General features: G+C 33.4%; 1 protein-coding gene across 1 annotated transcript; it reads left to right on the top strand.

Moving 5' to 3' along the window:
* Positions 1–1,670: 1,670 nt before the first annotated feature.
* Positions 1,671–16,243, top strand: LOC138316633 (uncharacterized). Its single transcript, XM_069258308.1, has 21 exons — positions 1,671–1,800; positions 3,761–3,975; positions 4,327–4,441; positions 4,896–4,978; positions 5,636–5,701; positions 6,446–6,500; positions 6,760–6,864; positions 7,314–7,375; positions 7,743–7,860; positions 8,065–8,163; positions 8,718–8,822; positions 11,614–11,831; positions 12,113–12,227; positions 12,652–12,737; positions 13,289–13,354; positions 13,716–13,770; positions 14,152–14,253; positions 14,855–14,916; positions 15,019–15,136; positions 15,668–15,766; positions 15,989–16,243. Exons 1-21 carry the CDS (start codon positions 1,786–1,788, stop codon positions 16,103–16,105), a joined length of 2,076 nt encoding a protein of 691 aa, XP_069114409.1. The 5' UTR covers positions 1,671–1,785; the 3' UTR covers positions 16,106–16,243.
* Positions 16,244–16,741: the final 498 nt, after the last annotated feature.

The raw sequence follows: 16,741 nt of genomic DNA on the forward strand, positions 1-16,741 counted from the left end.
TAGAAAATCCTTTAACAACACATGCCATATTAGAATCAGATCTGGCAAAAATAAACACATGGGCAAGGTAATGGCTTGTTACTTTCAATTCAAATATAATGTAAATCCGAAAATATTTTAATAAGTATGAAACGAAACCGCCCAAATCACCCCATTCTTCATATGAACCAAGTACCTATTAACAATGTCGACATAATTTCTAAAGTCTCTTCAAAACTAAACCCTCTGCGATCTTTAAAATTTAAACTTGATAGGGACACTCTACAAACATTTTTTTTTCATTTATAAGGCCCATAATAGAATATGGAGATATAGCTTGGGGAAACACACCTCATGAACTAGAGAAAAAACTTAAGAATTTAAATATTGAAGCAGCTAGAATAATTACATGTGCAACAAAATTGGTTAGCATTGATAAACTTTTCATCGAATCTCATTCTATCAAAAATCTTTTCTTTCTTCTGTTATAAACCAACGGAATAATCTACCACAAATTATTCGCTGAAACCCCTTTCTTTCTGCTTTAAAAACTTACCTTAATCGTAAGCATTCAGAGAATACGCCGTTCTGATACCCGTAAGGGTCAATTATATCATCACGACTAAGAATGGAGTGCAGTGCTCTAAATAGTCATTTATTTGCAAAAAACCTATTGTACCATCTCCGTTATGTATCTGTGGTGTAGTCGAAGACAACGATTATTTATTTTTGACTTGAATGTGGTCGATTTTATGAAATAAGACGACGCTAGATTTCAATGTTACTTAATTAGGATCTTCTTCATTTTGTAGATGAATCTTTTTCTACAAAAGCTAATAAATCAATATTCTTAGCCGTAGAGCACTGCATAATCAAAACGTGCAGATTTGCTTCCGTTGAAAAGTTATATGTAAGATATTACACCCCACAAATTTCATTCGAGTTTAAACGTGTTATGTATTACCATTATTCATTATCAAATGTGAATCGAGTGAGTGAGTTATCGTGTAAGAACGGCGTTATAAAATACATGGTGATAGGTATACATAAGTGTCTGTGACACTTGTTCCTATTTCCTATTTTTATTTTACATTTGTTGTATAATATATGCATATATCGAAATAAAGTTTAAATTAAGGGGATATCATTATTATTCTTTTTCTTGTAGTAAGACGGCCATGTTTAAAGCGAACAGTTGATTTGCTGCCGAGACGACCCATCTTTACCCTATCAACCATGAGCGTCATACAACATAACTACTCCCATGACTGACTCCGAGCTCATACATATTATAATTATTTGTTTATGTCGCCATTTGTACACATACAGCTAAGGTTAAAGGAGATGAAAGTGTTTTGTTACTGAGGATTTCTTATCTGGTATACAGGTATTCATTATTTTTATCATCAACATCCTCTTGATGTACTGGTCAACACATATGAGAACCATTTAATTCATCTAATTTCCCATCTGTTCTATTTTTACATTGCGTACATACCTCGTGTATATTCTGCGTTTATTTAAGCCTTAAGTACACCGTGTACAATTTATGTATCAGTGACATCTACATATATAAGGTATGTATTACACGTTTATGTATTATATATAGCTGGGACCTGTATTGATTTCATGTTATTTACTTTCAGTATCGCTGTACGTGCTGTATTGATCATGATATGACCTTTAGTTCAATGTCAGTGTTAGGGCTATAAATAGCCATGTATTCTATGTGTTACGTGCTCTTATACATACATTTCACTAACTCTGTAGTACAGTAGTAGTAACCGTTCATTCACTCCATTCACAATGGATTATAACGTAGTAAGTAGAAATTATCATCATTTTCAGTTGGTTGTTTATAATTAATTCATTAATACATTTTTGTTATTTAATGTAACATTGATACATTTCTTTGCATACTTTTTTTGTTTTATCTACAGCTGTATTTGGACTATATAATATAATCATGTTTTGGTTGGTCTATGAATGGAATTACGTTGCATTAGTGTTGGGACGATTTTCTCTAAAAATCAATAACTCTGAATGGGAATATTTGTTGTAAATTGTTACAGTTGTAAAAATCCAATAAATTCACTCTCATTCCAGCATTATTTTCAATGAAATAAAATAACTAAATAAAGCAAAACATACTAGATTTCAACCATTTCCAAAACATGCTTCATTAAGCGACTGAATAGTTGAACGCTGTTAGATGTTAATGTCGGTATTATGTAATTTCGGAACGTGGTGTGCATACTTTCGATATAATGAAAGCATATATATACGACCAGTGACAGTAGCATAATTTTAAAACGATATTTGTATGTTATATTACTTTCTTCAGAAATACATTGACATTTAACTGTTTACTGTATTAATCTTGGGATCATGGGATGGGCTTTTCATTTCGCTTTTTTAGAGGCTTTTAAGTAGTGAACGAAAAATCGTATAATACCTTTTATACGTGTTTCTTCACTTGAGCATGCGTTCAAATGTTTGAATAGGGTGGATATATTCCTGAATATACATTGTACGTTTGTATTTAAATGACATACTTACCTGTATCGTTCTTATTAAAATTTGATATTTGAAGTAAGAATTTTCTAACCCTTGCAAACGGTGGCAATATACAGCAGAAACATAATTTCGATAACGTCAAGTTTTATGTCATTTTTTCATAATTTTCAGAATTATTAGATGCCTTATGCTAATACTATCAATATGATAAACTAAAATGCTGCTGGCATCATAACAAATCGCGTATGACGATCACAGGGGCCATTTTTGTCTTTTGTGTGTGTGTTTTGTTGTTGTTGTTGTTGTTTTTATCTATGCCTCTTGTTATTCTGTACTTAAATAGTATTGTCTTCTGACAGTTAGATGGTATGGTAATGTGTGTTTGTAGATTTATAATCCATTTAGTTTCCTATTAAACACCATGTGTGTGTGATGCTGGTAACGTTCTGCTGACGTATCGCATATCTTCGGTCAATACACAATTACAGTCAAAACAACATGTTTCATTAAAATCAAGGTCATCACGATTTGTATATATAGCTGACTTTTACAATTAAAGATAGGGGCACTGCTAATATGACGAAGATCTTATTTAATTTTCATGTTCTGTTCCCCTGACGATGGCCTGTTAAGTATCCATAAAGATTAACCTGGTATTTCTACCGACAACTTGTCATAATGTTGTATCATAAAGCATGCAAGAACGTTTTAGAAATAATGTCATTCTAGCGTTCAAAATGTTGATAAGGATATTTATATTTTTGTAAAATTTCGACAAAAGGGTTTTAGAAAAATATTATGTTTGATATCTAGCTAAGCATTTATCATTTTCGCTCTCTGTTTAAAAGTTAAGATGCTAATGCTAGCTTCCATAGAATTCAAAGTAAACTGCAATGGAATGGTCAATTAAAAAACACATATCTCCATTGTGTTTATTAGCTGCCTTTATTTTAACAATTAAAAATGAATGATTATCATCGCCAGAAACACTATCGATTGAATCTCACGATCTTTAATTGTTCTTCTATAATAATTCGGGGTAGCAGAGGTAGATAAAATGAGACACAGAGTCACATAAGTCAGTATAAAGAACATATATGGGACACAGAAGTAATTCTAACTGTGTGGACAAAACATTGTCAAATTTTCGAGGCGATCTGCCCCTTTATCAAGACACATAAAACAAACAAGATTACATAATATGATACGAACTGTAATACGGGACAATGCAAGTAGACAAATATATTTATATTTATATTTTCAGACAAAAACGCTTCAAACAATGAAGCCAAAGATAGCAGTGATAGGAGCTGGTGTGGTCGGACTGTCCACCGCCATCAATATCGAGGCCATCATTCCAGGCTGTGATATTACCATCATAGCTGACAAATTTGAGGCCGACACCACGAGTATAGGAGCCGGGGGGATATTTAGACCTGTAGAACATGCCATACCAGGGGTACCAGCTGATACTATCAGGTGAAAACAAATAAAACAAATGAAGTTCTTCTCCTAAAAATACATAATATGACTTTTGATGAGTTTAAGATTAATTAAAAAACAACTTGAGTTATTTGTTTGGTGAGCATATCATTAAAAATGCAAATTACAGAAAAATGAAATTTAAATAAAAAAATCCCACATATTTCGCTATTAATGTGCATTTGACAAATCTAAATATAAACTAGAGAATACGACTTGTCCGAAAACAATGTTATTTTCTTAAACATCAATAATATAATATTGTTTTCGAATCGATAAGCAAAATATCATTTCTATATCTTAAATGAGTATGATTTAATGTGTAAATTATTGTTATTTTTTCATAAGGCGATGGTCTTTGGAATCGTGGGATTTTTTCTCCAAGCTTGCTTTATCCGATTTGAGTAGTACGACAGGCCACATCATAATGCCTGGTTATATATTCAGCCAGGAGAAGATAGAGGTAGGTAGTCGGTGTCAATATCCTGTTAACCTAACAGGGCCGAATATAAAATGATTTTTGTAATCCCATTACTGGTATCCTAAAACAAATTCAAAACATTGAATTTTGATTATATATATATATATATATATATATACCAAAGCCGTTATCCAAAACTGACACAGGCAACAAAAACCCACAAAGAATCCAAAACAGGTGCTCTGGAAGAGAGTGCGTTCTATGTTGAATCGACGAAACTGCATACAAAAGACCATATCCAGAATGTGTTACAATTTTGGCGATAACAGAATAACGACAAAATAATTTAATTGATATGGCAAACGTGAACGGTATTTATTGAGGGTAGAATAGCCTAGACTCATCACCTGAATGGTGAACCTATCGCCAAAAATTAAGCTGTTTAAATTTCAATAGTTCATGCTAAATTCAATCTGTTTTCTCTATTGGTCCACAGAATCCTATATACGAAGATATAATATTTAGCTGCCGTGAACTTACCCAAGCAGAATTAGCAAAACTGAACATGTCACAATACAGGTAAGTTATATAAAGAAACATCAATTAAGACCTTTATTATCGAATTAAATGTGCCAATAATATAACGTCATTTTACAGAAAACTTTCTTGGCTATTTTAACCATCAATGTTTGGCTGCTATTTTGAGATACATATTCATGATATTGATCGCGTGTTGTTTTGCTTATGATCGCGTGTTGTATTACTTTTCATCGCGTGTTGTTTTATTTTTGATCGTGCTTTGTTTTACTTTTGATCGTGTTTCGGTTTTCTTTTGATCGGATGTTGTTTTACTTTCGTTCGTCTGCTGTTTTACTTTTAATCGCGTGTTGTTTTTTCTTTTGATCGCGTGTTTTATTTTTGATTGCGTGTTTTATTTTTGATTGCGTGTTTTATTTTTGATCGCGCATTGTTTTGCTTTTGATCACGGGTTGTTTTACTCTTGATCGCGCGTTGTTTTGCTTTTGATCGCGCATTGTTTTACTTTTGATCGCGTGTTGTTTTACTTTTGATCGCGAGTTGTTTTACTTTTGATCGCGTGTTGTTTTACTCTTGATCGCGTGTTGTTTTACTCTTGATCGCGAGTTATTTTACTTTTCATCGCACATTGTTTTACTTTTGATCGCGTGTTGTTTTACTTTTGATCGCTTGTTATTTATTTTTGATCTTCGGTTCCAGGCATGGTTACCAGCTGACCAGTATAATAGTGCAGATGACAAAATATCTTCCATGGTTAATGGAAAAGTAAGAACATTTTTAGATAATTAAAAATGTGTAATGTAAAGATTGTTAAATATATCGTAAATCAAAACCTATTAAAATTGCCTTTTATCTGTTGTCATCTATCGTCCATGGTGTGTCTTACGTCGTCAGTCCGAGTTGAACATTTATACCTCATTTGGCATTGACTAACCCCAGGGGCCTTAGGGGTGAGCAAAACAAAGTCAAAATATCTTAATTTTTAAAGGTTTTCTTTTTACATACATTTTTATGTACACATAATATATGGATGATATCAATAGGATTTTAGCTAGTATAAGTACACAGGGCCAAAGAGTACTGGCACATCTTTGTAACACTCGCGTGACTGTTAATGCTCTTGTGCCTCATATGTTTTCTTTTGCAATCGTGATACTATTGTATAACTGATGTTTTTTGAAGTACAATAACGTCTTACAAAGTCTTCACAACATATAATCAGAGCTTTTAATGACGAATGTATAAATATAAATAACAGTGTAATGAAATGATTTGATCAAAGACATACGGATTAAAGGTGATTTTGAAACTACATCATCATGCATTTTCGCTCAGATTCAGAATTAGTGTGAATCCTTAGCGAGTTGATATGGAATATAAAGTGTGAAATGCCGAATAAAATGAATAATGCCCTATAAGTCTTGAATATTTTGCAAACCATCATCATTAGAATTCGTCAGGTCATAAGTTGAATATTTTCTAATTTTGTACGAACTGTTGTCGTTCAAGGTTTGTAAGGAATGGAGGGAAAACATTGAAAAAGAGAGTGGACGACTTAAATGAGGTAATCTTATTTAAACAATAACTATTGTTTTACATGTCGATAACGCCTTCAAACGTCATTGTTTATTCCCAAACGAACTAGACTGGATTGTGATTTTTATCACTGTTACGTGGCACTAGTTATAACTGTTTCATATTTGCGCTGACAAATTTCTCTTTTAAACCACTTTTGCATTGCGTTTGTTATCAAAAATAATAGAATCTAAATAATGTATATTTCTGGGCAGGCATCCTGCACTTGTTGATTTCTTGTGATATAGTTCCAAGGAGGCCCATACGATGTTGTGGTGAATTGTACAGGTTTAGGGAGCAGAGAACTTGTGCATGATAAATCTATATATCCTATCCGTGGGCAGCTAATCAAGGTAAGCTATTCGAGATTTGTAACCGGAATGACTCCATTCAAAGTTTTAATACCCTGATGGAATTTAACTGTATGGATTAATGTTTACTGTATTTAGACGTTAACTTGAATAGACTTTATAAGTTTTGAAGATATAACACAAAATATGAGACTACGTCTGTCTAAGCTCAATCTACTATTGATTTTGTATTCAAAATTACTAATTCATCTCAGAGACTCTTTTTTTCTATGAAATCATAACGCAGTTGTTTTCGCTGTCGATCAGTAGCGATTTTGCAAACGGCAATGGCATTCCTTTTATAGGTTAATAAACGGAATTTGCAAGCCAATGTGAAAACTTGTTTCAAGCAAGATTGGATTATTTTAATGTAAAACATTAGAGATACCTTGAAATGTTCAAAGTACTTTGACATCCATCGATTGTCATGCTATAACATGTTTACATTACAGCTCGAAGCTCCTTGGATAAACTTCTGGATATACACAGATCATGGTGCATACGTATTACCAAAGTAAGTTTTCTTACATAGACTTAGATCGTCATTCTACGATACAATCACTAACATGATAATTACATTAAATTAACTTTTTATTGTTTCCCTTATAGAGTCAGCTTTGTGTCATTTCAACAGGGATATTTGTTGGACATGTTTTTCAGCTTGTTTTTTTTATCCAAATATTGCCTCTTTGTTCAATTTCTTATCAAACTTGTAGTTTGACGAATACCTATACAAATCATATCCTTTAAGCACCGTCTTTCTCTTTCTATGGTAGCATTGGAAAATATCAAAACTTTTAAGCATCGTGAAACTGGTGATTACTTTTCACTCTAGTTTCTTTTTTTCTGTGTCGATTCCAACTTTTTATTCCATTTGACAGTGCTGAGTTCGTGGCGATAGGAGGGGTACGACAGGAAGGAAGGACAGATCTGGCTGTGGACGCAGACGACCGGAAGGGGATCCTAGAACGGTGTTACGACATGTGGCCTCCTCTTAAGGTACAATAATTAACATATTCTTCAGTTGTATATAATTACCTGGAATTGTGTAGGGGAATGTATATCAGGTGAATGAAAATTCAAAAAATCGATATCTACTTTCTTTGTATTTGATGAAATTGGCTTATTAGTTATCTAACTTATTACAGTGAGCTCAGATTTCACAACATATAACACACTAATCCAAGGATGTATCCTTTATAGGGTGCAAAGATAATTGGAGAATGGGTCGGACTAAGACCCACACGGAAGCCATTAAGGATGGAGAAGGAATATATACGGTCATCGGGAAACGTTCTGAAGGTAAGTAACAATGTATTTTATTCAAAGTATTGCTAATAAAAAAGTCTGATTTAAAAAAAAGTAAAATTTCTTTTCATGGCGTTTTCATATGCTTTGTTTTTACACTGAAAATGAAGATTATGTTAGACCTAAATTAAGGCAGTGCTTACTCGTCGGAAACACACGGGTCAGGTTGTTCAAAGCAGGATATGCTTAATCACGTGATTACAGTGTTCATTTCTCGTTTAATGCAAAGTTTGTGATTAAATCTTCATTATACTCAGCAAGTAAGTTCTTGAGATTGTTTTAAAAAGTAAAATGTGTATAACCAGATGTTATATTATTTTGATTTATAAATTGTCGTTAAACTGTGATGAGCCTAATCACCTTTTGAAAAATTGGGCCCAGGTCTCGACATGAAGATTTATATTCCGAGTTTGTCGTCGTTTAATCGATAATTCGTTGTGTTTACTATTCACATTATTATCCCTTCGCTTTATTGAAAGAAATTCCAACACTTTAATCTTTAAGAATGCATTTTTGAAACCAACATAACGTGAAAGTGTATGTTTCAGGTTGTCCACAACTACGGTCACGGTGCTCACGGTATAACGTTAAGTTGGGGTACCGGTAAAGAAGCAGCCAGACTAGTCAAAGAAATGGTGTACGGATCTAAACTCTAATTAAATATAGGCGAAAGTTTCTGTTCTGTGCTTGTACCAGCTGTACCGAGAATGAAACGTGATTGATTCTACATTATGACAGCGAATCCTGCACTAAAATTAGCCTTAGTGAAGAAAAACACGCATTGATTTCAAGTTCCTTATGCAACATACGAAAATCACGCATAGCTCTGATTTCATCGAAAAAAATATTTTCCTATTTCAAGAAATACCTTATATATTTCCATAATCATGACGGAGTCACAGTTCTTTCATTTTGTATCAAAATGACACATTTTAGATAATAAGCAATGCACATAGTTTCTGCTTCCTTGTAGATAAGCCACATGGTTTTCAGTACAACTGGTACAAACGCGTTGATAGTGTCAATATGAAATTTAAATCTAATGTATCTAGTTAGAGAAAAAACATGTGAACTTCGCCCTTTTCCAACTTGTTATAGCGATAAATATGTAATAACATGATTGGTAGTAATCAGTGGAACGTATCCGTCTATGCGTCATCATGAATTGCATGTAGTTACTGCCTATATCATCATATGAAAACCGAGGAGTATGATATGGTGTCTGTTCCTATAGTATTAGGGTACCATATTTGTTGTAGATTTTAGTACGAGGGCCTATTGAAGACTATGGAAATTGGATTAAATGATATTACTTTTGGAACACCCCTCGTACAATTAAAATCCCATTTGTTGTTTGCTGTCGAATAATGTGAACTTTACATCAATGCTGTACTGCATGAAACCCTTTCATAGTTGTTGATTGATAGACAACATGTGTTATATTACAATGTAGAAGTATTCTTAATATTGAACTTTGGCATTATCTATAAAAGTTCAATATTATTTAGAATAGTTAGATAGAATTAACGTTGAGATTTAATTATTTGATGGAAAAGAGTAAGTTTTTGTTCTAGTATTGGAGTTTGCATTTAAAATATATATATAAATAAAATGTATCTCTACCTCTAGGTGTTTTTACAGAACATTCATTATATATATACAATAACTGGGTAAAAAGTCTGCATAAGAAGTGAATAGAAGTTCAGAATGGAGTTTGCCTTATGTTAATTTTAAGTTATCTCCCTTTACTTTTCCTTTATTTTCGAATCTCTAGAATAATGTGTTCATATTCCTAATTCGAGCTTGGGAATGCTAAAGTAATTATAAAACATTCGGAATGAATGTGTTAAAACGATTGTGGCAAATACAAGATTTAATTAATAGTGAAAAAGAACTTCCTATCTGTTAACTTCATAAACATATGCTTTTAAGTTTCTTTTCATGTTTCATTATGATTTTATGCTTTATTTTATTAAAATTAATATATTGTTAAAAAAATTCCAGTTCTTTGTCTTATTTGTATAACAGTGGATAAGTGAACAGAACAATGATGAACATTTTTCATTTTGATGTCATGTGTTATATTGTAGTACACTTCGTATTTATTTATTTTTGACGTAATGACATGTATAATTATGTACATATAAGACCGTCACAGTCAATGTATATAAATACAGATTTTATCACTCTCAGTGTATCATCAATAAATATAAGTAACTTCAATATCTAGATGTTTTAAAAGTTACAAAAAAAAAAACACACAAAAAAAACTGGGATTAATGAAAAGATTGGTGAAAGACCTCTGCTGAATCGATAATCAATATGATATTTCCTCTTCAAACCGTCTTAAATCTTGTGTCGTCGCAACCAGATAAATAATATATATTTACAAACTTTTGTCACTTAAATTGTTTGGGAAGAAATAATTTATGGACACTGTAAATATGTGGTACGAGGTTCAGTTCACATCAGATTGACACCTGTTTGAGTGGTATTACTTTCACCAGTGATTAGTCGCCGCTTCACACATTTATCACATAATGTAAATATACTAACTCATGTAAGGTCAGTTGTTCTTAAATGACCTCTGAGAGAAATAGATACATGAAACGGCACAATACAGCTTATCATTGACCTGGATTTCATACAGAACACCTGAACATATTTGAGCCTGTGCGGATGTAAGTGTCTATTATTGTTCAGGTATTGTAATATGTCGGGATTTTTGGTTTTATTAGTTAACAGCCAGGGTCATGTAAGGAAGTTTCATGTTTATTAGTGGAGGAAAGCCTGAGTACCAAGAGAAAAACCATTAACTGGCGGTCAGTACCTGGCAACTACCCCACATGGGATTCGAACTCGCGACCCAGATGTGATAATATGTCGAGATATCTCGACCACCGCTCCCCCATGTCGGGATCATTTATTTAAGGGGACATCGTTTTCACCTACAACCTTTTTCATTTAACAGAATCTAGATGAAAGAAACAGATAAACGAAGCTGTTCAATAAGAGATCGTTTAAGGATGTCTATATTTTTCAGTCATTTTTACTTCAATCATCTCAAACTTTTTATGTCAAAGGGTTTGTTGAAGAATAAAATCAATATTTACTAACGTCATGTAGAATAAGATTAATTATGCACGAGTATCAATATTTGTTCATACACGTACGTCATCTTGATCATTTGTTTCACTGCTTCAAACTTGTTTTATCCCAAGACATCGTTCCTTCAACAATTTGTTTTATTGTGAAAATCAAAGCAAACCAAACATAATTGTTAAGATTAAATATAATTGCCTTTGATATGGCCAATGAGGTGTAATATCGAAGCGTTTATCAAATAATGATTAATGATTAGCCCACTATCATTCATCCAAAAGCAAGAAATTACTAAGATAAACATTTGAATACTAAAAGTTAAACTGACAAACTTGATGCAAGGCCATACACCAGAACACGTGGACAATGGTGGACATCATCGTGATCGGTGCCGGGGTGGTGGGTCTATCCTCAGCTGTCTCCATCCAGCGCGCACTTCCGGGAGTAAAGGTCAAGGTCGTCGCTGACAAATTCTATGATGAAACAACAAGCATTGGAGCTGGAGGAATTTTCCTACCGTCAGAAGAAGACGTTCCTGGAGTACCCTATGAAACGCTTAAGTAAATATACATCGCCGATGTAAGGCGCTATCTAAAACACAAAAATCCAGATTAATAACAAAGAATTACGATTTAATATACGTTCATTTCATTGAAATGCCATTATTTTGTGCCAGATAATCTTTAGTTAATCTGAGCTAAAAGACACATTTATATTTCTATTTGACCTCTGAGTTAAGAAATAGTAAGTAATAAAAGTAGTATTTGTTTCATAAAGATTGTTAAGTTATTTTTTAACAAATACAGTAACAAACTCTTTGTCATTTGCATAATCCATGCAGGCGATGGTGTGAGACGTCGTGGAACACATTCTCTAAGATGGCTAGTTCTGAACTAGCGAGTACCACCGGCCACAGAATATCTCACGGTTACTTACTAGAAAGAATAAAGACAAAGGTAACATATCTTTGAACTTCATCTATAGCGCATTTTCATTTAAATTCCACTTATCATGTAGTTACTTATTTAAAGTATGAACATTTGCTGTCTATTTGGACACCATAGTTTACGGTGATATTATGATGCAATATGTAGTGGCGAGCTTCCCTGAATGTGAATGCTACAGCCCATGTCTTGTCAAACATTATAGCTATTTCAGGTTTCATAATTATGATAAATAACAGTAACACTTGGGGAACCTCTATTTACCAGACTTACTTAATCACTCACAATACTCGTAATCTAAAACCTGATGAAAGAGGTAATGAAAATAAAAAACAAATATTGCTCAAAACTGTATCTTTGTTTGATATTCAATTGCAAAGGTTAACTTAGTCTTAATTGAAATATGTTTTGAATTGTATGGTTATTAATTTTACAGAAACCAGTGTATGCCAGTACAGTTTACTCATTCCGAGAAATGAAACCAGAGGAACTTATCCGACTAGGGGTTTACGATAATTTTAGGTAGGAAAACACCGAGCGGAGTTAAAGAAAACACTCTTTCTGTTTCTTCAGTAATAATCAATATATTTTTATTTAATGATATTTTATGTATCCATGGTAACACGTTACAGTGGAAATACTATCTACTGTAAACCAAATTATTTTCGCGAGATACAAATTTTCACGTAATTTCGTCATTGCATATTACAGAGTAAGCTCCCTTGCGGGAGTTCTGTATAGCCATCCATGCAATACAACTTCGTGACGTCATTGCGTCAACAGAATTATCAACGGTATTTTCGTTGAAAGCATCATGCAATTTTCATGTATGGAGAATTGGCTTGCAGTTGCGAGTTTCTACAAACTTATTTCAAAATGGCGGGATATCATAGGTGTAAAATTGCAATAAGACGTCGAGGTATGAGAGAAAAATACTATTTCATAAGGGGATATGAACGATAGGGATATTCTACACTCAGGTATGTTGCCAGCCCAGGGTTTTCCAACATTTGTGACCCGAGGTTAGAATAAAAGAGTCTTATGATATTACATAGTTGTTTTATTTACAACAGATTTGGATATGAGGTAACAACCATCATTACTAATATGAGGAAGTATCTGACCTGGTTAATGGATCAGTAAGTTAAAGTCATAGATATCATATTCTGCGATCTCATAGCGCATCTCAACAGCATTTTAAACAGTCTTATTCTTTTGAAGAATCGCCATGGCGAAATGTTATTTACAAAATAAAATATATTTAACCTGACAGATGCAAAAATTAATACACTAAAAGACACATATAATTTATATATACATACGTATATAATTTGGTTCAAATAGAATGTATTACTCGCTTTTCAAATCGCGAATCGGCGATTTGTCTTTCGATATCTTGACATTGCGGATTGATATCGTTGTTTTTCAGCACAAGCCATAAGGAAATCGTAAAAAAAATTTAGAAAGTTCGTAAAATATTTATCAGCAACACTTTTCCAGATTTACAGGAAACGGTGGCGAGGTAGAGAAAAGAAAAGTAAAGAGTTTAAATGAAGTAAGTGGACGCTTTATGTATGATAAATGTTAGATTGCACCGTAAATATCAGTGTCCAAAAAAAATTAATAAAAAAAAAATAATAAAAAAAAATACGGAGGGTTCTACATGACAGAAGAATCAATTTCCATAAGTTTGTGTAATTGTTGTATTTACTGTATTCATTCACAGAAAACGAAACATTTTCGAACTAGAATTGGACTGCATTATACCATTATAGCTTATATCACGAAGTGTAAATCTGCTAAAAACATTTTCTGGTTTTAGTCTAAATCGTTAATTTTTTTACTGAAAAATAACTGTCTATACGTTATTACACATATATTACACACTGTCTGGTCAAACATTGTTTATTTGGTAAACTTGACGGTTGTATTGTAGTTGTATGGTCAGTGCGATGTAGTGGTCAACTGTTCCGGACTGGGTAGTCGACACCTATTTGGAGATTACCACCTATATCCAATAAGGGGACAACTTGTCAAGGTAAAGTGCGTTACTTTAACGCTTATAACATTTATCCAGCTAATTGTATAGTTTTTGTTGATTAAGAAGAAAACATGTTAATGTGATTAATAGCATTCTCAAGGAATATGAAATATGTAATGATCAGAACATTTTCTAAATCTGTGACAAAATCAGCAATATCATGCTTTCCGTCGAATAAGGTCAAATATCTTAGAACTTCACACCTGGATCAAATCCATAAACAAATAGCTCAAATATTTCGTGTATAGTAACTTATCTAAAAACAAATAAATCAAGCAAAATTAAATGCTATATATTTTAACCAATGCTTTCAATTAAAGATAACGGTATGATACTTAGTTTTTCATACTTGAGTGTCTAATACAATAAATGCTCGTCATGTATCTGTTAGTGTAAGACATGATTCGACCAGACTTACTTCCCTTCATTCATTTCACTCTAGCAGTATTTACGAAAGACGACAGTAAACAGCGCTTTCTGTCGTATGCCTCTCTGTTGTTGACAATCCAGCACCCAGCATTTATTATCCATCCAAACCCTTTTGCGTTGCGTCCTATGTGATTATTAGTTATGAATACTGGATGTTGTTGAGTTGCAGATAGAGGCACCCTGGATGAAGGATTGGATTTTCACAGACGCAATGACACACATACTTCCAAGGTATGTGTTATGCTGAGTAAAATACATTGCTGAGATCATAATTGTTGATTGATGTTAAACAAATATTTGAAGTGAAATTGAGGCTTTGTTGTTTACTTGTAGTGACGATTTCACTGTCATCGGAGGTATAAAGGAAAATAATAATTGGTCTCTGGATCCTGATCCATCCGTTAGACAGGGGATTGTGGATAGGTGTCTACGCTTTTGGCCGGCGCTAAAGGTGTGTTTTATAACATCAGGTCAATTACAATCATTGATTTACATGTAATGTCGATTACTTAATCTTATATCGAACACATTCCACACACTTGTCATGTTTGTGTATTGACGGAAAGATCGAGACCGTGACGTGATGCACTCGTACATTATTTCAATCACTCTCGCATCTTAACAATTAATTCATACAATGCAATAAACTCAATGAATAACAATCTTCAGCATTTATATTTCTATGTCCACAGCATAAAACTGCCACGCTACGTCCTAGCGCTATTTATGTCGGAATCTTCAAATATTCTCTACCCCACAGTATCGTTTATGTAAACTGGAACACCTCGACCCGATCCCTGATCGGGTATATGCCCTAACCACAGGCCACTAACCTGTTTTGTTACATCTTAAACACTGTATCTTAAATGTAAACTGGAACACCTCGATCCAATACCTGATCGGATATATGCCCAAACCACAGGCCACTAACCTGTTTTGTTACACTATGATTGTTAACTTGTATTGTTTACGTCTGGTATAGGGCGCTAAGGTGTTGGGAGACTGGGTAGGTCTGAGACCCATGAGGGAACCAGTTAGACTGGAGACAGAGGTCATGCAGTTACCACAAGGAACACTAAATGTAAATACATTATACATATACTATAGTTTTCTATTCCAAATATGTCATCGAGGAAACAAGGTTTTATTAACCAAAACCAATTAAATATTGATTAGTTCTAGATGTGTGTTATTTTTTGCATAGGGGGGAGGGGGGGTTAGGGTGTAAAGGTAAAGCAGGAAACAAAATCTAATCAATTTTGATTTAAAGTCGTCTTAGTACCACTCTGTTATTTTGTTGTAGGTTGTTCATAATTATGGCCATGGTGCCAATGGCATTGCTCTAAGCTGGGGAACTGCGGTGGAGGCTGCAGAAATGGTGAAAGATCTTACATCTAACACACAATTATCGAAACTTTGATACGTCAGCTGCGGTATTATGAACCACGTTAACATTTCTTTAAAGTTTCATTTCGACATGCTATTTTCCGTAATTAAAATTATCTTTATTTTTTCATTTGTGTGATAATTTGCTTGAAGAATAAAGAGAGGGAGTGATTTAGAGTGTCCACATTTTCTACCACCCTCGATACTCAAGGGATTATTATCACTGGTGTTATATCCATCCCTGGACCATAATAAACAGATGAGATCTTACGTCAAAGAACAAAAGCAAAGGCAACAGATGACATACCGAATATCTTTGAAGAATAGATTTCGCTGATTTTGTTGAATAGATTTCGTTGAATTCGTTGAATATCTTGTAAAATCATTTTTTTATCTATTTGTAATGATATGAACTAGGAGACATTTTGTATATGATGTTTATCAATATCTAGCTTGATGTTTTAGGATATCATCATCATTAAATAAATATAGCAATTAAGATTATTTATGTATATATATCAATATTAATTTGTATCTACTGTTCATATGTAAGGAGAGGGCGTGTATAGGCATGTTGCCCGTTGCCCAATTCCGATTGTCTGTAACATCTGACAATAAAATATTCTGAAATCTTCGAAGTTGCTTTATGCTTCGGTCACAACCCCTTCCG

The sequence above is a fragment of the Argopecten irradians genome, chromosome 2 (genome assembly GCF_041381155.1).
Source record: "Argopecten irradians isolate NY chromosome 2, Ai_NY, whole genome shotgun sequence".
NCBI lineage: Eukaryota > Metazoa > Mollusca > Bivalvia > Pectinida > Pectinidae > Argopecten > Argopecten irradians.

Excerpts from the sequence above, each read along its gene's own strand:
- LOC138316633 (XM_069258308.1), top strand. Across the intron at positions 6,501-6,759 it reads GAGTGGACGACTTAAATGAG|TTCCAAGGAGGCCCATACGA; the intron begins GTAATCTTATTT and ends CTTGTGATATAG. Across the intron at positions 14,254-14,854 it reads TAAGGGGACAACTTGTCAAG|ATAGAGGCACCCTGGATGAA; the intron begins GTAAAGTGCGTT and ends GTTGAGTTGCAG.